The sequence below is a fragment of the Paramisgurnus dabryanus genome, chromosome 3 (genome assembly GCF_030506205.2).
Source record: "Paramisgurnus dabryanus chromosome 3, PD_genome_1.1, whole genome shotgun sequence".
Classification (NCBI taxonomy): domain Eukaryota; kingdom Metazoa; phylum Chordata; class Actinopteri; order Cypriniformes; family Cobitidae; genus Paramisgurnus; species Paramisgurnus dabryanus.
In genome coordinates this window covers 18,015,436-18,042,206 of record NC_133339.1, presented here as the reverse complement: position 1 = coordinate 18,042,206, position 26,771 = coordinate 18,015,436, and the positions used below count along the sequence as shown (strand labels likewise).

The window sequence follows — 26,771 nt, the reverse complement described above, 5'->3', positions numbered from 1 at the left end:
TGAATGAAACTGTCAAAACTTGCTGCTTCTCAAAGCATTGTTTGGGGGCGTTGATCTTGTTTGCATAGCCCGCATCAGGTAATTTCCATATGAATGGCGCGCACGCGGGTAGGTGGGATCACATTAGTACTAATGAGGTCGAGCAAGAAAAACTGTACCTCTCTTTACTTACATGTCGATTACACAAACAGACAATGAGTTCTTCAGATTTTAATTACATCATGTAAAAGTAGACATTTCAGGCTTTCTTTAGACACATGTATCATGTTCGTGTGACAAGTATTGGCGGAGTTATCAGTTCATGTTTGTAACGTGTTTGAGGAAGATGGTCAAGGAGACAGAGATGTCGAAATGCACTCCCTGTTTATTTTCTTTATTTGCCAAAAGCACACGGTTTTGTTGTTATTATGAAGGCACTCACATTAAAGTAGACACTTCACAGTTTCTAATGATGTATTACATGTATGTGTATGATTATGAATGACGGAGTATTTTAAGTGGATGTCACAGGAAACAGGAAAAAATGCGTCAAAACGCGGCCCCGCGTTTTTGGACCCCAGGGGGTTAATGTTCATGTTAGCTAATGCACTTATTCATGTTAAAACATACATTTTGTATGCAGATTTTCTACAATGCGTACCCAACTAAAGTCCTTAAAGGGACACTCCACTTTTTTTAGTTAAACAATGAGTTTTACCGTTTTGGAATCCACTCAGCCGATCTCCGGGTCTGGCTGTACCACTTTTAGCATAGCGTGGCGCGATCAATTGAATCTGATTAGACCATTAGCATCATGCTAAAAATAACCAAAGAGTTTCGATATTTTTCCTATTTAAAACTTGATTCTTCTGTAGTTACATCGTGTACTAAGACCGACAGAAAATTAAAAGTTGCGATTTTCTATGCAGATATGGCTAGGAACTATACTCTCATTCTGGCGTAATAATCAAGGACTTTGCTGTCGTAACATGGCTGCAGGAGGCGTAGTGATATTACACAGTGCCTGAAAATAGTCCCCTGCTATTGAAAGTTACAAAGGGGACTATTTTCAGGCACTTCATAATATCATCAGTTTTAAATAGGAAAAATATCAAAACTCTTTGGTCATTTTTGAGCATGATGCTAATGGTCCAATCAGATTCAATGGATTATGCTAAGCAATGCTAAAAGTGGTACCGCCAGACCTGGAGATTGGCTGAATGGATTACAAAACTGTAAAAATCGAAAGTTCTAGGGGAGCTGGAAAATGAGCATATTTTCAAAAAATGTGGAGTGTCCCTTTAAACTGCCATACTGTATCTAGTGCTGGTGAAATCTATACAAATTTTGCAATCTTAGCTTCCACTCATCCAGGAATCCATTTTGGCTGTAAATGAAGTCCAGTATATGAGCTAAAGATGCTAAAACACCATCTTTCAGTTTCAGAGACCGCAAGACCAGTACCCTCCGTTCCGGTTCGGTACGGTGCCCAACGGCAGCACGGAACGAAACATTCGCAGCAATTATCCAGAGATGCATTCGCACATGGTGAAGTACAACCAGAAAGGTGTGGAAGATGCCCTCAACAGCCTCAAAACAGGGTATGTTCACTGTGAATTATACACAATTATATTTTATTTTATTTGCTACTAGAGCTTCCTATCCATCAGATATTTCTTAGGATTATTTGTGTCTGCTCACTCAGAGTTTCTGATAAAACTTCTTTTGATTTTGAGCAGATTCAACAACTGTTATCATAAACAGAGAATAAATGCTGATGTGCTTTAAAATAAGCACGTGTTTTGTTGTTTTGTGAAACCAGTGTATTCTGTCTCTGTCATTAACAGGAAGCTGGATGCTTTTATATATGATGCAGCTGTGCTGAACTACATGGCTGGTAAAGATGAAGGCTGTAAACTTGTGACTATCGGTAGTGGGAAAGTATTCGCTACTACAGGTTATGGTATCGCCCTTCAGAAAGAGTCTCGCTGGAAGCGACCCATTGATCTGGCTCTTCTTCAGTTCCTCGCTGATGGTAAACTTTATTGCCTGTGGTTTAAGTGTTCAAGCACTAGCTTTTAATTTTGTACTTATTTACTCACCATTATATTTGATCATGATACTCCATAAAAAAATGAATGAATGACATTATGTGGCAAAAACGGGGACAATTCTTCAAAAGGTTTTTATGGAATAAAATCGAATACATTTGGAGCCACGTTTCAAAGGCAGTATTTACATTTTTGTGTTATTTCCTATTTTTTATATTTTTGGTGATAAAACATGAAGAAATATTGTACTAATGGATTATTTTGTATCTAAATGAAGCCTAACCATCATATACTCTTGACTTATTTAATCTCAAATGTATCATGTATCACAGGTGACACTCAGAAGCTTCAGACCGTGTGGTTGACTGGCATCTGTCGTAATGAGAAGAAAGAGGTGATGAGCTCTAAACTCGACATAGACAACATGGCCGGGGTGTTTTACATGCTTCTGGTGGCCATGGGTCTCAGTCTGCTGGTGTTTGCCTGGGAACATCTGCTTTACTGGAAACTACGACATTCTGTCCGCAAGTCTGACCGCTTGGACTGCTTACTAGCCATCAGCAGGGTAAAATTCATTTTTATAATCAACATTTTGAAGTGTTACTTTAAGGGGGCGTGCACACCAAAGTTTTACGCTCGTGGACAACGTATTTTTTCAATTGTTTCCAATGGAGGAGCACCTAGCGTTTTTTCAGCCCTGAAAGACGGCGCTCACTGGTTTTTCCATGCTCAGTGCCGAGGGTTAAAAAATATTCAACTTTGCGTGAAAAGCTCAGCTTCAATCACAGTGGAAAAGGGGTGAGACAAATAGCACAACAACCAACCGGCGCATCGTACAACTAAACAAAGCCGAAGTATCACAGCAACCAAAGCGCTTATCTAAAGAAAGCTGCCATTTGGCTGAAATAAAGCTGCCAGTCGGCGTCCGCCAGGCGTTTTTTGAAACGTAAAAAAGTGCACACCGCCTAATACTGCGTCCGAAACAGCCTACTTCATACTATATAGTACGCGAAAATCAGTAGGCGAGGTGAGTAGTATGTCTGAATACATAGTATTAGAAAAACAGTATGCGAAAAGTACCCGGATGCCCTACTACTTCCAGTTAGATTTTGCAGTGTGCATACGATGGACACTTCACTATCCCATGATGCCCTGGGAGAGGAGTTATCCAACGAAGAAGAAGAGGCATGCGGCTGTTTTCGCGCTGGAATGACATGACGTAATGACGACGATGTCACGTGATGTAGCAACATGGCGGATGTAGTACGTCCCAATCTCATTCATACTACCAGGATTCATACTATACAGTACCTATTGTTTTAACGCCAAGTAAGTAGGTACTTCATCTTATTCACTACCTACTATACAGTATGCGGTTTTGCACGCACCCTAAGTCTTCAATGTTCCTTGCAGTGCAAAATGCTTCTAACAATTATAAACAAACCATTTCAGCTATGGCTCATTTAAAAATTATTACAATAAAGCTAACTTATACATTGATATTGAAGAAATGTTTGTATATTGATTATTTTTATTACCATATTGAATAGAATTTTATATTATAGCCTAATAAAGAAAAATGCAATATAGGACAACTTGCTAAATAATGTAATATTAGTATGCAGGAGTGGCGGCCGGTGACTTCTCTTCCGAGGGGCGCAAATTTAAAGGAAAACACCACCGCTTTTCAATATTTTACTATGTTCTAACCTCAACTTAGACAAATTTATCTTTTTTCAATGCCTGCACTTTTAGGGCTCTATCTTACACCCGGCGCAATGCAGCGCAATGCGCGACGCAAGTGTCTTTCGCTAGTTTCCACCCTAATTTTCACGTTTAGCGCCGCGTTGTTTAAATAGCAAATGCATTTGCGCCCCCTTTTGCGCCCAAGGGCGTTCTGGTCTGAAAACGAGGTGTGTTCAGGTGCATTGTTGGCGCGTTGCTATTTTGAGGCAACTAAAATAGACTACGCCATTGACCAACAAAAACCTGGTCTTAAGTCTAAAGTCTAAAGTCAATGGCGCAATGTGTTTTATGTTATTTAAAGAGCGCATTAGTAAAATGCGCCTATACACGGGAGGACAACGCGGGTTTGCTTATCACATACATGAATGCGCAGCAGCACAAAAACGCTTTTAAATATGAAAGATTAAAGAATGTAAAAGATTATTATTGAGTCTCTTGAACATAATTGAGGACTAATTGTGTGACGTTAGAAGGCACAAAGATCTGCTTCACCTGCAGCCTGGTAAGTAAATAAATGCTTTGCTTTGAACAAATGCGTCTGTTTTTAAATGTTTTTTTTATGCTACCTCACGGATTTATTGTATATGATGACTCTGTACCTGTGGATATGGTGGGATGAGAAACATTTTTAAGTAATGCTTAAAAAAACTCTTTGCTAAAAAAAACGTGTGCATAGTGCTGAAACGTGAGGAGAGCCGTTTGTAAAATCTTTATATCCTGTTTGTTACAAATAAAGTATTTTTAGAGTACAAACCTTATCTTACATACTTGTAAATTATTTTTTGATGATATTGGATAGCCATACATTTAAAGCAATTAAAAGCCTGCTTTTTTACTTCCATGACTAAAAGAAAACGGGTTTTAAAGGTTTTAATAAAAAAATAACAATTTCAATACAAGTGAAAAAACAACATAATTATTTAACATTAATCTTAAAGGACAAGTTCGGTATTTTAGACTTAAAGCCCTGTTTTCAGATTGTTTATGGTGAAATAGAATGGTTTTGACTGAAATTTCGACATTTGCGGGTGCCCTGAGAATTTTCGCGTGTTGGTGTTTCAGCTCAGACCTCTATAATGGGATTAATGGTGCACTGGAACAATCCTTCCTAAAATGCATTAAACTTTCGTTAACAAAGACGTGAAACTCACCGAGTGGTCAGGGGTGTTCACTGATATGCTCACACAAAAATCGCTCCAAAAGACGCATTCCAACAGGTTTTATCGTAGTTTTTACCAGCTCCATGGACTTGTATTAGATGTCCTGTGAGGTACGGTATTACTCCGCGCCGGGAACTTTGTTTCTATTCTTGCAATTGGCAAAGGCGGATTAGCGCCACCACCTGGGCTGGAGTGTCTATTATTCAAGCTCTAAGCGGAAGAATGTACGGGTGTGAGGCGTTTGGGAAAATAGGTCCACAAGTTAACAACGAATGCTAAAACAGCTGTTGGAAAGCATCTTTTGCAGCGATTTTTGTGTGAGTATATCAGTGAACACCCCTGACCACTCGGTGAGTTTCACGTCTTTGTAAACGAAAGTTTAATGCATTTTAGGAAGGATTGTTCCAGTGCACCATTAAACCCATTGTAGAGGTTTGAGCTGAAACACAAACACGCGAAAATTCTCAGGGCAGCGGCAAATGTCGAAATTTCAGTCAAAACCATTCTATTTCACCATAAACAATCTGAAAACAGGGCTTTAAGTCTAAAATACCGAACTTGTCCTTTAAACTAGGGATCTTCTTCCTCCGCTTAGTTTTTCAGTTTACAAAGTCCGTCATCTAAATAGGGATTAGACATAGCGCCAGAGCAACTGGCTTTTAAAGGGGATGAGAGCTGTGACTCTCATTGGTTTACTGCACGTTACGCCCAAAATACTCCCATTACAATAGGACCAACCCTTTTCGACCATGCGCTCGGCGCAAAAACCATTTTTCCCGTCGTTAAATTAGCAAAAGTGGATTCGGACACGCCCATTTAGACGTTGCGCTGTGCGCTTTAGACAATGCGCTTAGATCGTTAAAATAGGGCCCTTAATCTTTGTACAGCGCTTCGTGAATGTGTTAGCATTTAGCCTAGCCTCATTCATTCCTTAGGATCCAAACAGGGATGAATTAATAAGTCACCAAACACTTTCATGTTTTCCCTATTTAAAGACTGTTACATGAGGAGTTATACGAGTAAGTATGGTGGCACAAAATAAAAATTTAGTTTGCAGCCATAGGAATGAATGGGGCTAGGCTAAATGCTAACACATTCACGACACGCTGTACAAAGATTGAAAGTGCACGCATTGAAAAAAGATAGGTATGTATTAATTCATCTAAGTTGAGGTAAGAACATAGTAAAATATTGAAAAACATGACAAGCTAAAGGCATGTTTTGACAAGCTACGCATTCCTGCACCCTCTGCCACTGTTATGCAGTTACATTAATCTTTGAGTTTGTAAAATCAATTTAAATTGTAATAAAATATATTTAAAAGGGGTCATATGAAGCATTATGCAATATGCACATTTGCTGTATTTCTATCATTTCGATATATGTTGTAGCCCTAGCAACAATGAAAAATTGCCAGAGGAAGCTTGGAAATTCAGGAAAGACTTTCGAAATACTGTAGAAACATTTTTCATAAAACGATTTTCATGAGGACACCAAGATGTTATAGAGCCACTAAAGATCTGGGGGACAATATGAAAATCTCAATGTCATTATTCTAGCCACCAAAGCACTTGATATTTTTTATTTACTGTAACTGATTTTATTCTCTGGAAACTTAAGATCCAAATTTAAAGGTAAAATACATAAAGCAAGAGAAAACAAGATATACACATTTTACACATGCATGCATAAGCTATAGTTAATATTCCCACATAGTTAACTTTATATTACTGAATAAATTAATCTTACTGTATCTGCCTTTGAACGTTCTATACTGTAGGTAATTATACACAATTAGCTTGTGAAAGCAGATTTATTACCCTTTTCAACTGAATTTAATTAAATTAAACATCGTAAAGGTTAAGATTTTTCCCTTTTCTTCCCCTGCAGGGAATCTACAGCTGTTTTAATGGTGTAGAGGACATGGACCGTAAAGGGAACATGCAGAACCCAGATGTCACCACCAGCTACACTCAGGCTAACATGCTGAAAATGCTCCAGACAGCTAAAGACATCGTCTCATCTGCCAGAGTGGAAAACTCTTTGGACAACGCCACCAAGACCATTGAGAACTGGAGTCGACGTGATCCAGAGGCGGCAAGACCTACTCTTCCCACCTGCCTCATAGGAACTGATTTCAGCCACAGTCGCCTACCCTTCATTTCCAGTGTCACAGACAATCATTCACCTTACCAACAAAATGTGGAGAGCACCACCCAGCATCTCCTGGAAAAGCCTCACACGAGCACACGTCCTACCTCACTGCGCTACACCCTTCCGGCACGAACCAGCCAACACCACATCTATGAACGAACGCTACCCATATCCAGCCTCAGCAGTCCACATATTGCCATGAGAGACCCGCCTCCTCCTACAGCTCCCAAACCCCATGTGTACGTGGATCCATCCTGTCACCCTCGCTACATCTCTTACCGTGACTTTCAGGTACCTGACATCTTCGTAGAGCACCAGGAAACTCCCGTAAGCCATAAACCGTACATGGCAGGTCTTGGTCGAAATAAAAGGTCCCACAGCTACGTGGCAGCATCTCCTGAAACTCGACGTAGGGACGATTACGACGTCCCTCAGTCTTGCCTGGCCGAGCTTAAAAGTGATCATCTCCTGGAAAACCATTCCCATACCACACCCTGCATGAGAAGTCAATACCAGAGACCCATTTCAAGCTGCAACGCCTGCACAAAGCTGTATATAGAACCGGACACGGATGACATTCCTCTTCTTGGGAAGGATAAAGTCAACCGCCGCGCCTCTTTTCTCAGGGCCACGTGGGGCGGCGATCGGATCGGGCAGATTGACGAGAAGCCCAGCACTTCGGCATCCTCTAGCAGTTGCATCAACATGCCGGACCTTTTCCCAAGAGTTTTAGTTACGAATCCCAAACCCTCAAAGACGTACGGGAGTGTCGGTAACAGTCGTCGTTACAACGTGCCGGCGGAACCCGCCTATCTGGACCCGGCCCACATGGGCTCCTATCCTTACAAGCCCCAAAAGCTCAAATATTCAAAGTCCATCCGTCTTCCGTCATACCGGGAGGCACTAATACAGAACACAGCATCCCTGCGTCGTTCCACTTCCACACTGGTGCACGGACACTATTCGACATACCTGAACTCGTACACGGACATGCCTATGTACCTGGGGCCTCTACCACAGGGGCCTGCCCATTTCCACGACCACTCCAAAGACATGTGCCACCTGTTTCCCTGCGCCAGCCATTGCCCGGATAATGCTGCTCTGGTTCACCGGTTAGGCAGCAGACACACGGTGTACCAGAGCACAGGTTTCGGAGGCTACGAGGGGGCCGGGCGTTTACCCCAGCAGTCGCTACACACTTTGCCGGTGTCTTCTGTGTGTAGGGACCGTAGGCAGGTTCTAGTTGCACGGAATGTACACAGTCCCTTCGCTCCAAGGCCCTGGAGGAGGGTGTCCAGCCTGGAGTCAGAGGTGTGAAGTCTTTTTTAGGCTTTGTGGGAGAAACATTGCTAAACCGAATCAAGCAAAAAATCTTAAGGTGGACTAACAGTGGTGGTAAACTCAGTGCAATAATACAACAAGACTGCAGGGATGAGGTGGGGGGATGTATAAGTGATTACTGTGGAGATAAGTATAATGAAAAAACTAAAAGTTAAAATATTTAATAGTTCTTAATATATAATCTATTGATTGTTTAACTGTTTTAAAATGCCATTATACCCATTATATTAATTCTCTGCGATCAATCGGATATACAGTAGCATGTTTTATGGCAGCTTTAATCCTGAAGGGTTAAATTTAAAATCTGTTGTTTTTTTCACCATTTTAAATCTACACCCCACCAAACTTGGGGAATTTTATAATGTAGGTACACAAAAATGTCTTCCAGGAATTTTATAAAACCAAGGGTTTGAGAAAGCCATCAAATTTTGTCACTACACGAAATGTAATACAGTTCTGATTAGACATACAAAATGCAGTTTCACAGCTATTTTACCGTTTAATAAATGATGGGATGACTTGACGGCAAGTTGAAAGTTTCTTGTGGTTGAGTAGGTATAGCTGCGCACAGTGGCGGCCGGTGACTCCGTTATCGAGGACACACGATCCGAAACTCGTCACATCATGTATGTAGCCCAGAGGCTCATCATTTCAAAATATGTGTTCACTGCGTCATATAAGCTTATGTGCATCATGTGTGATGTCAAAATACGAGCCTGCTGCAGACGCATCTAAAGGGTTTATGAAAGAAGAGACGCCAAATACTCGCTTAATCTCATGTGTAATCAGAGTTTAGTGTTAAGTTAATGTCTTTCAAGTATTTTGTGAACACAAGTGTCTCTTTTATCATAAATCCTTTAGAGGCTGTTTACACTTGGCATTAACATGCGTTTTCGTCGATCGGATCACAAGTGGACGACGTTAATGCCAGGTGTAAACGGTGTTCAAAACGTTTTGAACGCGTCCACTTTCGACCACTTTCAACCACATCCAGAGGTAGTCGAAACCACTTTTGATCGGATCGCTTTGGAGCTGCGGAACGCAATGTGGTTGAATGTGTTCGAACAGCCACACGCGACCGCCTTCTCTCCGCCCATTTATCTAATCTGAGGTATTAAACACAAATTTTACGTCTTTTTTTGACTTCTGGCTTGAACATACGGTGAACAGCGCTATTTTTAGCCTTTCATTGATAAAACTACTGTGGGTGTTCGCCGTAGTTTCGTTTTGAAAGCGTGAAAGTTGCGCGATCCTATTTCATCAATTGCGCTGAAAATTCAGAGAAAGCTCTAACATATACACGTACAAAACACTGTGCAGCATGTTTACTTGCTAAACAAGCAGCGGACTCCGACATAATATTAGTTTGCGTCCATATAAACTCATCATTACTCCCTCTCGAGTTTGAATGACAGCAGAGAGACTCGCCCACCGTCTCACAGACCACCCCCTCACAGTATTCAGGACAGAAGGGGTCGAAAGTGGACAAAAGAGATGGATTTAAATACCAGGTGTAAACGTGATGTGTCTCTCTCGTCCACTTGTGATCCGATCGATGAAAACACATCTTAATACCAAGTGTAAACAGCCCCTTAGACGCATGTGCAGCAGGCACATATTTTGAATTGCGCCCCTCGGAAGGGAAGTCACCAGCCACCACTGGCTTCACTTTTAAGTCATTGATCATGTGGTTGCATTAAACCCCACATGTGTGATATAAGCAGATCAGACATCTAGAGATGATGTCCCTAAAGGCTCTTAGTGGTCTCTGTTAATGGAAGGTGCTCTTGTTTCCTTTGAAGCCACTGAATGAGTTCTCTCTTAAAGGATTTTGAGAAAGTGAAATGGTAAAATTATTTTGGCCAGGACAAATAATGACCTTAGTTTTTAATAAATGTGTGAAAATGGTTGCAAATCCCCACCAAAGTGAACGTTGAGGTTAGAAGTAATCAGTCTGAAATCTCATTCATTTCACATTGTAATGAACTGTTATGCAGTGGTTGGTGAACTTTATTAAAGACATTCATTTTTACTATTATGCATTTGGCAGACGCTTCTATCCAAAGCGACTTACGGTGCATTCTAGTTTTATCAGTATGTGTGTTTTATTGAATCAAACTTACAGTATGACCTTTTGCGCTGCTAACACAATACTCTACCATTTGACCTACAGAGCATTCACTGAAACACTCTTGCGGCATTACAATATATAAAGTTTTCACATTTAACCTATTTGGTTGGGTTGGCTCAACCTAAAATGCTGGGTTGTTTTAAAGAGGACTTTTTTACAAGACTTTAAGATAAATAAAATAAATATTTTGTGTCCCCAGAGTACATATGTGAAGTTTTAGCTCAAAATATCATTATAGATAATTTATTATAACATGTTAAAATTACCACTTTGTAGGTGTGAGCAAAAATATGCCGTTTTGGGTGTGTCCTTTAAAATGCAAATGAGCTGATCTCTGCACTTAATGGCAGTGTCGTGGTTGGATAGTGCAGATTAATGCCGAATTCAGACTGCGTGATTTTCAAACTAGTCAGGTCACAGATGTTTTCACACTGCGTGATTATCTGTGGTAGCGTTCGGTCGCTGCTGTTTCAGACTGCATGATGGATTGGCGACAGGGTTTTTCATACTGCAACTGACAACTTTGTCCCGGTCCGCAAACTACGTCTCACAACCAAACGCACGCGAGAAGTGACGCGAAGGAAACAAGGCGAGGTCACGGTGCAAGACCGGAGTTCTCACGTGAGACTGGGATTATTATTAAAAATGGTAGCTCGCAAGAAGCTTACCATACAAATTGCATGTGCACTCATTTGCAGCAGAAAGAAGAAGATATAAAGATTATGAAGGAGGAAATGGTTGGAGAGACTCCTCCCCGAACTTCCAGCTCTCCTGTATTTTGCTCTCTTATTGGTTGTAGGTCATCGTCAATGTTATTTTTCAGTCAGAACACATTTCACACGGCATGATTTTGAATAGCCGACGGGTTCATATATCTAGCATGCCAGATATCTCACAGGTGTTGGCGTTTCTCTCAGAACGTGTCTTTGATCATTTACACTGTGTGATTGTGACTCGCGTGCACGAGCATCGATTTGCCTGTGATTTCGGGCATTTGTTGGCGATTTCTCAAAACCTGTCGGCAAGTCAAAATCAGGGCTACAATTGTGCAGTCTGAATTCGGCATAAGGGGCGGTATTATCCCCTTCTGACATCACAAGGGGAGCCAAATTTCATTAACCTATTTTTTACATGCTTGCAGAGAATGATTTACCAAAGATAAGTTACTGGGTTGATCTTTCTCACATTTTCAAGGTTGATAAAAGCACTGGGGACCCAATTATAGCACTTAAACATAGAAAAAGTCAGATTTTCGTGATATGTCTCCTTTAAGTCGTTAAATGCATTTCCGTTTCCCTTCACATTGTGCAAAATCACATTGATGTGTTTCCATTGGCCACATTTGCAATTTCGCAAAAACTTTTTTACGCCCACATGAAGTTGTTTTTCAGGCAATTTGTAAAAGGTGTATTACACAAAACTTCAATGGAAACCACATTTTCAGGTCACTTGTTTCAAGTAAATCACATAATTATTTTTTGAAGATGACGCGGTATGTAGTAAAATCTGCCCCAATATGTGTCTGCTCCCAAGTATAAAAGACTTTCATTGCCAGTGATGTTTGGATAACACTCCTACATCTCTTTTGATTTAAAATGATGTACTATTACCTCCAAGAAACACCTATAAGTTTCCGCTATACATGTAAGTATAAAGGGCTTTCCATGGCGTTAATGTTTGGATAAAACATTTGTTTAAAAATAATGCCAAGTGCTGTGGATGTGATATTAGTAAACCTACCAACATCAGCCAATGTGATGCTTGGAATGACTTATTGCGAGAGGAAAAACTATGTTTCAGCTGCATATCAAGGGTTCATGGAAAGGCGTAATTTCGCAACAGTTTTTTGTCAACATTTAGAAAATAACGCTAAAATTTTGCGCAAATCTGTAATGAAAATGCTCTATTGTTGGGTCAAATATAAACATTTTCTGGGTTTAGTTAAAGGGATAGTTTGGCCAAAAATTATGTTAAACCCATGATTTACTCACCCCCAAGCTGTCCGGGTTGCATATGTCCATCGTTTTTCAGACAAACACATTTTCAGATATTTTAGAAAATGTTTTAGATCTTTCAGTTGATTAAATGTAATGTTACGGGATCCACCCATAGTCCACGACCTTCAAGTCCAAAAAAAGTGCGTCCATCCTTCACAAATTAAATCCAAACGGCTCCAGGATGATAAACAAAGGTCTTCTGAGGGTAATCCGTGCTGTGTTGTTGTAGAAATATCCATATTTAAAACTTTATTAACGTAAATAAATACCTTCCGGTAGCGCCACCATCTTAGACTCCTCTGTATTCAGGAGAGAGTATTAGCGTAGTGTACGCACTTTTCTTAGTGACGTATGACAAATTCGGAGGGCGGGGGTACAGAGCAGCCTCCGTAGGCTGCGTAAGCTCTCATCCTGAATAAGGACGTGACTAAGATGGCGGCGCTACCGGAAGGTATTTATTTTCGTTAATAAAGTTTTAAATATGGATATTTCTACAACAACACCGCGCGGATTACCCTCAGAAGACCTTTGTTTATCATCCTGGAGCCGTTTGGATTTAATTTGTGAAGGATGGACGCACTTTTTTTGGACTTGAAGATCGTGGACTATGGGTGGACCCCGTAACATTACATTTAATCAACTGAAAGACCTAAAACATTTTCTAAAATATCCGAAAATGTGTTTGTCTGAAAAACGATGGACATATGCAACTCGGACAGCTTGGGGGTGAGTAAATCATGGGTTTAATATCGTTTTTGGCCGAACTATCCCTTTAAACCAAAATCTGGGTTTGTACCTTTTTGCCCAACATTGGGTTGAAAATAAGCCAGCATTTTTTTTTAAGAGTGTAGGAATTATGTATGACATGACTGTTAGAGAAATATTGTTTCATGCATACAATGTCACTCTTGCTCTCCTCATTATGCCAAACGTATTCGTTTCCACACCCACCAAAGGGCAAAAACGATTACATCTGCAGATTTTACAGCATGTATAGCGTACTACCAGACCAGCATTAAAAATACATAACATGAGACTTCACAGCAGTCATTTGTTGCAACCCCCTTGTTTTCACTACAGGTTAAACGCTGACATAGCGTGATTCTCGGCTTCTCCCTCCCTTTCCTGCGTCTTTAAAATGTAATACGCCTTTCTAACATTCATCTTTCCCCCTTGTCCCGGGGAGAACCAGTAGCCTCTGCACTTCCAAAGGTTCACGCAAGGACTGGAAAGGCACCAGCTCCGTTCCTGTCAAAGGTCAGAATGGCCAGATTGACCCGAGGGAGTAGTGCGTTTAATCGGGTTGGCTTAAGATGATGCACATCTGGGCAGCGAGCCAATCAGCAGGGACGTGCTATCGACCTATAGTCCCTCTTCATTTAGTCCCTTTGACACGAAATGAGATGAGAAAGTAACTGAGGCGCACGATGACCATGAAGATCAAGCTCTTGAATGAGGAACGAAACCTTCAACGTATGTTACAGTGTCATTCAAAGCTGCCGACTGAAGAGTATTTATTAGGAGAGCTCTCATCTGTGAACGTGTCCGATTTATTTTCTCAGCCCAGCCATTGTTATCAGACCAACTTCCCAACCCAAAGATTTATCGTGTTGTCTCAAAGACAAAATGCAATTGGCAGAGAGAGGCAATCAGAGTTTTATCCCCGCATCTCCACAGTACTATTAAATTTCAGATACTGGCAGACAGAGGTGGACATGCGTATGAATAAAGGACTTTGGGGCTCATAAATGCACATGTGTTGCCTGAAATACATGATAACTATGGATGGGATGGATGGATTTCATCTGGGATTGAGTGGGAGGGGTTTCAGGGATGATTGGCAGTGGCTTCATAATGACAGAGAATACCAATTTGATGTGTTTACGAGGAACATTTAACCTTTGAAAGAGACTTTCACAGCTAAGATTGATCATGGCTTTGAAATGTGACTGATTGTTTTAGGTGGGGTGATCAATTTTTAATTCTGCATCCACTGTCATTTTAATAACTGTCGGGGTGAATAATGATTTAAAGAGGGAGGATTTAATTGCACCTAATAAGAAAGCAGGGACAAGGCGAATCACACAGTGACATAACGGCTAATCAGTTATAGTGAACTAATGTTATAAAGTTACAAATTATCTATTGAAGTGTCTGCAAATGTATGATGGCTGAAAACAGCAGATGCTTAAAGTGCACATATTATGCAAAGTCGTTTGCATAATATGCAAAAAAAAAAAAGAAGTTGGAAAGTGTTGGCAATGTGAACACAAGCACCCTATAATGAAAAAAAACCCTATCCTTTTTAATCCCCATTAAACCAAAGCAGTTAATTTAGCGGTTTGATTCTCTTGTTAATGTGATGTCACACAAACAAAGCCACTGAGTGACTGGTTAATTTTACCCAAAAGGTTTTCTAAATGTGTTTGTTAGCACATTGTAGCACTGTGTCTAAAGATACTATTTTCTCAGACTGTATTCACAGGAATAAGATCTATTTTAACCTGAAGCATTAAAGAGCCCCTATTGTCCGATTCTATATTTCCTTTGGTGTGTAAGTGTGTATTAGTACATGTTAAAGATATGCAAAAGGTGCATACCCTGAAGTAAACGATGATGCGAGTTATCGTCTCAAACGTAAAAAAAAAATTGGACTACAACAAACACACGGATTGTAGGCAACAGTTTACTTCCTGGGATTGTTGATGTAGTAAAGACCGACATTATCATAATTCCTCTCGCTTCGGACTCACAGCCTGCAAATTAACTCCTATTAGCATTGTATTGTTAATGAATCTTTCAAACATGGTAAGGAGCGTCACGTTTCCGGCTGACGTCAGAGGTATTCAGGCCAATCACAACGTACAGATTAGCTGGCCAATCAGGGACACAACGCTGTTCAAATCCATGAGTTTTGTACAAAATCAATGCGTTTAGAAAGAGAGGGCTATCTCAAAAATGTATGGTATGTGAAAAATAATGTGTTTTTTGAAAAATAAACTACGCAAACACATTTTATTATACCAAATACACACAAACACACAAAAAACATTGCTTTTAAGCAATGAAATAGGTGGACTTTAACTAGCTGTGTTTCCATTACTCTTTAAAGTGCGCAAATTGACATTTTGTGAATAAAAAATACGGCCAATGGAAACACATCAATTTCGCTGTGACAGGCTATAGGTCCCTTATATTAGTGATTCCCAACCGGGGGAACGCGTACCCCAGGGGGTACGTGAAGAGTTTCCAGGGGGTACGCGAAAAGATTTAGATTTTGCTTTGATCTCATTTCCTTTCATAAAAATGTCTTTCGTTTGTCCAGTCATTGACATAACATTGATTTTTGTAAGGAAAGCATTGTAAAAAGGACAACTTTAAATGTAATTTTAATCTTATCATTAATATTATTAGCCGTCGTGAGTAAATGCGCTGCATGCTCCAAAACGCATTAGCGATGTCCAACTCAAGAACGATTTGCGTGTGATTTACTACAAAAGCGCAAATAAAATACACAGGCACAATAATGGCATAAGCACATTTCCATAATGACCATTGCAGTCTACTAAGAGCAGCGCAAATAAGTACAGAGACCTCGGCAGGACATCGCAATGAAAATGCGGACTGCGGAGTGTAAAATTCCAGCTAAAAGCACACTAAGAACTGGAGGACAAAAGATGAAGGGTAAAAAATGTTTTGAAAAACCTGATTTGACTTCTCCTCGTGACTTCTCCTCCTCTTTTCTCCAGCAAATTAAACATAGCATAGGTTTGGCAAAACTATATATATTTTAAAAAAAAGTATGTTCCTCTGGCAAAATTTAACACTCCCCTCACATTAATGTTGCTTCTAAAAGGAAAACTTCTTCAAATGCATATGCAATAAGGTCGCAAAAGTAACACCTTTTCAGAGCTAAATATCTACTGCGTGTCTTTAGGAAGATCAGTCGTTATTAACGCCAAAATGATGGATTGCGCAAGCTGTTAGTAAATCTGTCCCTTAAAGGGGTCATATGAGGAAATTTTTTAAATTTGTAAAATAAGTCTTTGGCGTTCCCAGAGTCCATATGTGAAGTTTTATCTCAAAACACCCTACAGATAATTAATTATAGCATGTCAAAATTGACATTTTATAGGCCTGAGCAAAAATGTGCCGTTTTTGGGTGTGTCTTTTAAAATGCAAATGAGCTGATAAAATGCAAACACTGATCGCAATGAAAGTGGTTTGTTGAAATAAACATGCTTCATCAGTCAGTGATTTTTACTTTAATGTTTAAAATGAATGAATGAATTAATTAAGTAATTAATATGACTAATTATTTGTCTTTAAAACACAATTTTGGTTTAGTTTCGATGAAGGGGTATTTGAGCCTTACTGATATTGCTGTGGGGGTACTTAGGGCTAAAAAGGTTGGGAACCACTGCCTTATATCACAAAAAAGTTTAACTTTTAGTGATATTAGTAATATTAGTAAAAAAAGTTTTACGCTCGAATGAGGTGGTTTTTCAGGCAATTCGCAAAACTGCTATGGAAAACGTTAGGTGTGTTCGACATCGTCTGTGGCTGGATGTAACCGATCGGCGAGATAAGCCGCGTGCAGGCGGGGAGGAGCCAAAAACGGAGACGTGAAGTCGGTCTGTGTCGTCATTACAGCCCGTGCAGCTCCTCTTTGCGAACTGCGCTGGCTAACTCAGGCGGCTGATCTCCAACCGCTCTCGCGGTACTTAAAAACCATATGGCTCAGTCACGTGCCTGCAGCGCCAGCTTAAGTCGGATAGAAATGCAGCTACTATTGGTAAGGGAGTGAGGAACTGAAGCTCATTTGCATTTAAAGGTACAGACAGGATAAACGCTTTTTTGCTCCCACCCAAATAGGGGCATTTTTAGCATGCTATAACAAATTATCTGTGGGGTATTTTGAGCTAAAACTTCACAGACACATTCTAGACACACCTGAAACTTATATCACATCTTGTAAAATAATATGTGATCATTAAAGCAACACTAAAAAACAACAAAAATCTATCCTGCACATATTTCAGTGAATGCTCTTTGTTACTAAATGAAGTTGACTTTCAATGGTTTTCACAGACCATATTTCTTTTTAATATTTTTGTCTTGTGCTTCAGTGTTCATATCAGACAACACACTGTAAACACTTGCATTCAGGGGCACTACCGTCATGAAACATCAGTCTTTTAGGAAACAAGATCGATCAAATATGTCCTCATCGGGTCAATTACTAAACCCCAATGCTGCAAATAAACCACAAACGGATTGAATAAGCCAGACACATCCACAATCTGCTTGGCCTCCACCCAAGTTCTAACAGAACCCTAAACTACAGACACGGTCCTCTCCGTGGCTGGTGCCTCCATTTTGCGGGCAGATGCCATGACATCTCGGGCAGCTGATCGGCGTGTGCCATGAGCATGATGGCACGTGGGCAGTAAAGCTGGTATGAACCGAATGACCGAGACAGACTGTGTATCATGATGGCATCTGATCTTCATCAGCCATTATTATGGACCTGCAGATGGGTCAAGCTCCCATAGGGAGATCTCTTTCATGGTCACTCATCTGGATGCTCAGATCTCTAATATGGGTGGTTAGAAATGGGCAGACAGTGGACCAAACGGTGTATGGTACTTGGCAAAGAAAGTCATAGTGATGCCATGCAAATTTCTATCTTTGACGTGATCTTACTCCGTCTCCGTCAATATTAAAGATATCAAAGTTATATTTTCACAGAATCTTCTTTACATTATATAGGATGATTTTATGTAGAAATCACAAAAAAAAAAATTATATGGTTTAATTTCTTGGACCAAAAACTTGATGCAAGACAAATCTTTGCAGTTTAATACGGTTTTGGGTTATTGATTTGTTAAAAACCAGCAATGGGCATATCGGTCTAATGGTGTGATAGAAAATGTATTACAAGCTAAGATAAATGAATGCTCACGTATGTCAATATTATTGCAGAATAAAATACTTCACATTCAATTAAAAAAACGAAAGAACCACTACAATTGTGATTTACACCAATGAAAGCCATAGATAGGTAATTAGGCTATAAGGATGATATTTGGAAACCTGGCATCTCATTGCTAACCGGCTTACTGCCAATTAACCATCAGCTTCATCAGTTGACCTACGTGAGAAATTAAAGTGCTAGTTCTGATGTATTGGATTTGAAAGGTGTCCTGGTGGTCACATTCATTTCGTGGTAAGTCTTTATTACCACACAATTGATATTCTCCATACAGAGGGACGCTATGAAGCAGCATTCTCCACACATCCTCGCCCTGAATAAATTACCTTACACTCCATAAATTTTCCCAGATGTTAAGAGTCACCTTGAGAATAGCTCATGGATCCAGCGGTACAGCATGATTGTGAAAAGAAAGGAAAAGAAATTGCTTGAGGCTTGTGGAAGTGCAAACAACACGAAATAAGGAAAATTATTGTAGCTGTATCTTAATGAAAAACATACAATTATATAGTCACAGTGAATCGACCTCAGATGGAATTGTGCATAATTAAAAAGTCTGTCTAGACGATCCACTACATCCGAGAACATCCTCTTAATTTCTCATGCAAACAGAGCATGAACAGTTCTTGGCGTCACGCGATTGTTAATTTGTATCGTGCCTTCTGGGGTTTGAACATAGGACCTTTGGTTTTTTAGTATAAATATTCAACTACTGTGTTATTTGCACAAAGACAGTATAAGTTTGATCTTTGCCTATAGAGTGGACACACACGAACAGAACCCAAATGTATAAATGTGACCCTGTGCGTGAAATCCAGGCTAGAGTTTCATAATCTAGTGGTTCTCAAAATGGGGGCCCCAGTTTTAAAGGTGACATTTTATAATACTTTTTTAATATTTAAAATAAAACTTTCCCACAGTAAATTGTGTGAACTTTTAGCTTAAAATACCCCACAGATAAATTATTATAAAAATGCCTCTTTGTAGGTGTGAGCAAAAATGTGCCATTTTGGGCGTGTCCTTTAATGCAAATAAATTGATGAAATGCAAACACCGATCACCATGATAGTGGTTTGTTTAAATTAAAGTTTGAGAACCATTGTCATAATCTAATAATGATAATAGGGGCATTAAAGTTTGATTTCAGTCATTGATTTCACATTGATTTTAATCATGACCTTACTCAGTCAATATTAAAGATATCAAGATAATATCTTCAAAGAATCTTTTTTACATTATGTAGATTGATTTTATGCAGAAAACAGTAAATCACAAAAAGTTTTAGTTGTATTCTTTGTAAGCCTTGTTGATGGTTGTGACAAATTACAGTACTGCAAAACTAATATGCTTCAATATTTCTGTTTTGTTTTTAAGTACAAATAGATATCAAAGATATCAACAAGCACAATGACCTAAGATATTAGGTCTTAAAACATGGACATAGATATAAACCACATTTCTATTTCTCCTCTCTTGTCAGATAAAAACACTAACTCTTTCTGATTCTCTCAAAAGGTATTTTATAGTTAATAGTGAAAACGTATATCTTGTTATAAGCAGCTTTTGTACTATTGCCACACATCGCTTTTATTGATTCCTAATCTTTGTAAGTCGCTTTGGATAAAAGCGACTGCTAAATGCCTAAATGTAAATGTTAAAAAATAATTGTGACTTGAAAAAAGCCGAAAAAAGCCAAAAAAATCTGCCAGTGAAATAAGAAAAAATAAATTCACTAAAGTTTTAACCTAATTTTAGTAAACTTGATCCAACTTCTTACTGTATACTGTAAAAAAATGCAGCATTAAGTTAAAACAATATGGTTTTGCAAGTCAATTCAACCTATTATTTTAAGATTTGACCTGTGGTAAGTTGACATTTCTTTTAAGTTGTTTAACTTAATTTGTTCAGTTGAAGTAACATAAAATGTCTTGATTTGACAAAGATGCTGTATTTTTTACAGTGAACACCCCAAGCAGAAATTGTTACTTGTTTTATCCATAAACTTAATTTAAAGTAAACTTTACTTTAATTTTATATTAAAAAACTCCCAGAAGCAAGACTTAAAGCGAAACTCCAGCCAAATATCAAAATGTAAAAAGATGGTGTAGTTACTGCTATTATAGTTATAAAATTTGAAATGTGGATATTTTTCTTAAAAAGACCTTTATTAACACCATTTGGATTACTTCTATCAGACCCGGCGCCAGACACAAATTCACGGATGGGCATTTCATTTTTCAGGGGGGGCACAAATGAGAGCAACCTCACTGCAATGCATAATATCATTAATTATGAATTAAATGGACAAAAAAGAGAGGAAGAACTAACATACCTCTCCATTATCGCAATACAGCGGAGAAGTCGTAAAGATTGGACCTAGCTTACTGAAGCAATCTAAACGCAAATAAAACACGTCGCAGGGCTCGACATCAACGCTTGTCCGCTTAATATCAGAGACAAGTGGATTTTTTAAAAGGCCAAGTGAAAGAGAATTTTACTTGCTCGACCGAACAATAACAATCACTAAAACCGGATAATGATTCTGCATCCTTTAATCAATGGCGACCGAAAGTGCATAATGTAATAACGCAAAGTTAAACAAATAAGCACAGCAAACACAAAGTGTGTTAACAAAGTGGGTTAAACATACTGCGGTAAAAATGTGGAGTTTTAATAACATGATACAGTTAAGCAGCATCCCAGATAGCAAAAAATATCCGCAGGACTTCTTTTTTTCCGCCAGCCCTAAGCTGTCGGCTATAGGTGCGTCCCGCTGGCGGGGATGAAACGTTTGCCGCCGAATACGTCACTCCCCTTTCTTGCGATTTGCCGCTGGCATGCAGCCGGCGGACCGACTGCTTAATTTATGCAAAAGCGGCTACCGCCGGCGGTCCGCCGTCAGACCTGTTTGCGATTACGCCCTTATGACGCTTACTGCCTCCAGAGCACCGCCGGTGGTCCGCCGACTCATTGCTATCTGGGATCACATCACGGTTGAAAATGTGACAGATTTAATGACAGTTCACTAAACAAGTAATTAATATTAAGCCACTTACATTTTAGACGCAATATTTTTGTTGTTTCAGCAGCGAAAATAGTGAAAGATAACAGCAGAACCATAACATGTCAGTCTCACTGCAGGCAGCACTCAATCGTGTCTTAACGTTAAGCGGTGGCGCGCTTATCAAACAACCAAACATTTCCGCTCTCACTACTGACAAACCAATCAAATACGTTTAAAATATATATTTTTTTAAATCAGACCAAACACGTTTTTATTTTTATTCAGGAGTTGTATATGTACAAAACAATAACTTTTAATTAATAACAGTGGCCTATTGATAAAAACATGGAGCTGGTGAACAGATGAAGGGAGACCGCAGGTTCGTCCAGGGCGGGCACTGGTGACTCACAGGGCGGGCCCGGCCCCCTAAAGCCCGCCCATGGCGCCGGGGCCCGGGACTGACTTCTATGAAAATGAATGCACTTGTTGGTGTTTAAATTCAAAAGTTGTTCCCTGTGTTCTATCCTTCTACAGCATGAAAGAGCAAAGACATTTACTAAAATAACTCAAAAGTGCTCATCTGAAAGTTGATGAATATATCTCGGATTAACTGAGGGTGAATAAATCATGGAGTATTTTGATATTTGTCACTTTAATATCTTATCAATTTGCTTCTCAAGTTAATTTAATAATAATTGTGACCCTGGACCACAAAATCAAGGGTCTTTTTTGGCCGAGATACAATTATTTGAAAATCTGGAATCTGAGGGTTCAAAAAAATTGAAATATTGAGAAAATCACCTTTAAAGTTGTCGAAATGAAGTCCTTAGCAAATGCACCCACTAAAAAAAAAGTTTTGATATGTTTGGAAATTAAAAAAATATCTTCATGGAACATAATCTTTACTTAATGTGTCAATGCCACAAAATTCAGCTTTTTATGTGACACTCGCACAAATTTCTATAAATAGTTTTTCGTGTATGTTGCACGAGTGTCATTTTATGTATTGTTTTCTCATTTTTTGTCCTATTTTTAAATCATTGTCGCTTGGGGTTGGGGTTAGATTTGGGTTAGGATGTACTTTTATGTATTGGTTTCTACGTGTTTTTCTTCCACTTTTAAAACTATTCTCACCTGGAGTTGGGGTTTGGGTTAGGATGTCTAAAAACGTAACAGAAAGTGATTCTAACCCCAAGTGACAATGGTAAGAAAATAGAAAAAACAATGAGAAAACAATTCATAAAATGACAAGAAAAAGTAGGTCGTGCAATGCACCCTAAAAAAAATTATTTATAGAAATTGTGTCATGAAAAAGACATTCATGCTCAAGGCACGGAAAAAAGCTGATTTTTGTGCCATGGACATGAAAAAATTGATCAGATTTTGCGTGACTATAACACAACTTTTCTCTTTCTTGAGATCAGTCTGTACAATAAATTGTTGGCTATTGCTACAAATATACCCGTCCGACTACAGACTTAAAGTTTTGTGGTCCAGGGTCACATCTAGATATCTGTACTGTAAAACAAGACTAAACTACTAAGAAAGACATTTTCATTTTCTGACTGAAGCTTCTTTGGAAGATTCCTGCTGATGTTATTTGATTGATATCCATTTACATAGAGTGGGCATGAAATTGAATTATTGCTCACGATTATCATGTTCATGCACTGTGAACTGAAAGCATAGAAGAGAGGGATTCTGGAAACCATTAGCTGAGTGTTACAAAAAGCCCTAATGTCTTTATGTGGCTCTAAAGCCACCAACTGTTTCAGGTCATGTGACCGAAACCAACGTCAGGCCATCCAGATGCTTCAAGCTACTGGGTTTAATCCTTGGAGTGTGACGGGCCGTGGATGTGTGTAGAGGTACAAATATATTTGTGGGTGGACATGAGCCTGTTGATGGACTGGAGTGGGCTAGAAACAAACGAGTGATAAAATCATTTCTCTCAAGCTTTCACACACGTCTGGTGTAATGGTTACTGTTGGTTCTTATTAAAAATGAGCATTTCAAGGTCACCATAAGAAGAACATTATGTGTCCTATCATTTCTCTGACCGTAATGACTTATTACTTTCGCTTTCATTTTTCCAGGTATTGGTTGTGCACCACACAATTGCTTGCTTTTAAGTACTTTTCTATAAAATGATGGCAAAAAAAATTCTACATCGACTTTGTGAAGTAAAAAAAATCCATAGGTTTTAACTGTAATAAAATATTACAAAAGTCTTACATATGCCATTCATTTTCTTTTCTTCAATATACATGTATAGAAACCTAAAAATGTCCTGCATGGTAGAAATGATCCATTACACTCCTACTCAAAGTCAAACTGTGAAGTGCTATCAGTTTTTACTTGGGCGTAATGATTGTTTAACGATTCACCTCATTCCTACAAATGCCTCGCGACTGCCGACCGTGTCCGAAACATTTAAGCAGTCAGTGATAAAGTGAGTAACACATCAACATTCATATACATGTTTCATGCACTGTGCTTCCCGCTAATTATTACAGCAGAGAGAAAATGAGGCCAGATTGTTTAATATGCTCAACAATTAATAACCCAAAGCTGTTAGTTCAGTTTTGCTTAATTGAACACTTAAAATTCATCTACTATACAGTGCTGGAGAGAAAAATACCTGCAGGGTATTAAACGTGTTTCCTTCTTAGTTCAGCACTGCTTCACGGTTATATTGTTTTACACACTTGACTTAATTGCGCCGTTTCAAAATCTAGTAAGCTGACTAGATAGGCAGAATCGGTAGCCATAATTATTCCCAACAGCAAGGCTTTTATGTCAACAAATCGTAATTGTTGCTTTCGTTTTGGCATCATCCCAATTATCCTGCATGGAGAAGGCAATCCCAGAATGCACCGCAATTAGCTTAAAGGAATAGTCTACTCTTTTGCCATATTAAACTATGTTATTACCTCAACCTAGACGAATTAATACATACTTATCTTTTTTCAATGCGTGCACTGTACAGCGCGTTATGAATGTGTTAGCATTTAGCCTAGCCCCATTCATTCATATGGTACAAAAAAAGTTTTATTTTGTGGCACCATACTTACTAGTATGACTCCTCATGTAACAGTCTTTAAATAGGGAAAACACGGAAGTGTTTGGTGGCTTCCCTGTTTGGTACCATAGGAATGAATGGGGCTAGGCTAAATGCTAACACATTCACGACATTGGCTTAACATAGAACTCTTTTCTATATGTTACATTATTACTACGCTTGCTAGTACGGTTTAATTTCAGCCATTGTACTCTGCTACTTTTGCTGATTTTTCGGTGTTTTTTCCTGCTTTTATTAATAATGTAAAGCTGCTTTGAAACAATTATACAATTGTGAAAGCACTATATATAATTGGATACTGTTATTGACTTCATAAAACGCACAATAGTGGAATATAATATGGGTTCAATCCTTCATGTATATTTGTGTTTTACATTTCTGGGGAAAAAAAGGAATAACACATGTACAGTATATAAATAGCCAAATTCAAACCTGCAACTTGTGCATGGCCACACATGCAAAACAGTATTTCTTCCCTGACATGCAGGCAGACTATAACTGATCTGAGGCCAGCAAAAATGTCATTTATTGGAGCTAAGGAGCTTCTTGCTCTTGGCAAGGTGATGGTTTAGGATGGACCAGAGACACTACACAGAGAAACACACAGCTCTCTAATTAACATTCAGATTTAGCCTCAACAGTGTAATAAAGAGACTGAAGAAAGTCACCTGCTTTACAAAGGACAAACATTCAATTCTACCATCCTGCCAAAAAGTGTGATGAAAGACGAGCAATCTTGGTGTTGGACCACATTTCTTCTGGAGTTTGAACATGGACGAATAAAATACAGTACTGCTCATGAAAAGCAGATGTGAAGAAGATGCTAAAACAGGGAGGAATAATGATTCCTGGGCCTTTACCAGATCTGTGACTTTCATATGAGTAAAACCTGCTGTTCCCCGACAGAGAAATAATTTTTTGGGAAAGGTCTATTAATGCTTTTGTTCCTCCCTATCAGTGGGAAATAATCAGACACGATTCCCTCGCTGTAGCCATGACCATGTTTGACCTTCATCAGCAAAAGCTCATCTGTGTTCTCCAGCTCTCCACACCAGCAGAATTCAAAGTTGTGCTATCTAACTTTAAAACTGAAGAAAGTTTTTGACTGACAGCAACACATACGTGGTATCATGTGCTGTCAGTCTCTGTTTGACATAAACGCTCTATATTTGGGTAATGGTGGACAGCGTCTCCTCTAGGCGTGTTGTTTTTCTCTGTTGTCACTTTCAATGACAGATTTATCATGATGCTGAGAAAGTTACAACTATTCAGATTGTGTGGGCAGGACCTGACACATTGTTTCGAAACAAATTGTTTGTTTAGAAAGCGTGTTGTGGCATAATGTCGAATTGTGATTTTTCGAATTTCATAAATCATTCTAGGTAATAAAAATGATGAAATCTCTTACCCAAGCTGCATAATAACATGATTTTCTACTGATGAAACTAAGGAGGAATATTTAGAGTAGACTTGAGCAAGTTTATGAATTATGATCTTTATTACCATTGTTCAGTTTTAGGGCAACATTAAGTCAGATCTCGCCCTGCACCTTGCAGGAGATGAATAGTAGCTGGCTTGTTGAGGAAAAATGTGCCATCTTCCCAAGACAAAATGGGTGGAAAAATTTCAAGAGGGTGTAGGTCATTTAAAAAAATGACCAATTAATTGCCTTTCATGATTTATTGGTATTGTAAACACTCCAAAGAATGTTGGGTTGTGTCGGGTCAAATATGGACAAACCCTACTGTTGAAATTATATGAACCTATGCTAGGTTGTTTCAGCTCATGGTTGGGCCAAATACAGACATTTTCTAAGTAAAGTTAAACCAACAGTTGGGTTTCCCTTTATTTAAATAAAAACCCACATAAAGATACTACAAAAGTTTTTTATATGGTGCTTTTCCAATGCATAGTACCCCACGGTTTGGTTTGGGTCAGGTCGGATCAGCTCACCTCACTTTGGCTTAGTTAGCTTTTCCATCGAGTTTAGTAACACTTCGGAGTGGGAGGGATTATAGGCGTGTCGTTATATTTGCGCTGCCTACTGCTGTGACATCATACAAGTGAGAGCTTCGTTGTACATTCCCATACATTCATTTATTTTTCAGGCCGCCACAAAATTAAAATTGAC

General features: G+C 39.0%; 1 protein-coding gene across 1 annotated transcript in view; it reads left to right on the top strand.

Annotated features, from left to right (window-relative positions):
* grin2ca (glutamate receptor, ionotropic, N-methyl D-aspartate 2Ca) overlaps window positions 1-8,954 on the top strand; it is an 86,995-nt gene extending 78,041 nt beyond the window's left edge. Inside the window, exons 11-14 of the mRNA XM_065277941.2 lie at window positions 1,420-1,580; window positions 1,827-2,014; window positions 2,363-2,595; window positions 6,827-8,954. Coding sequence (XP_065134013.2) covers window positions 1,420-1,580; window positions 1,827-2,014; window positions 2,363-2,595; window positions 6,827-8,407 — 2,163 coding nt within the window. The 3' untranslated portion in view covers window positions 8,408-8,954. The remainder of the gene's footprint in view (window positions 1-1,419; window positions 1,581-1,826; window positions 2,015-2,362; window positions 2,596-6,826) is intronic.
* The last annotated feature ends 17,817 nt before the right edge of the window (window positions 8,955-26,771 follow it).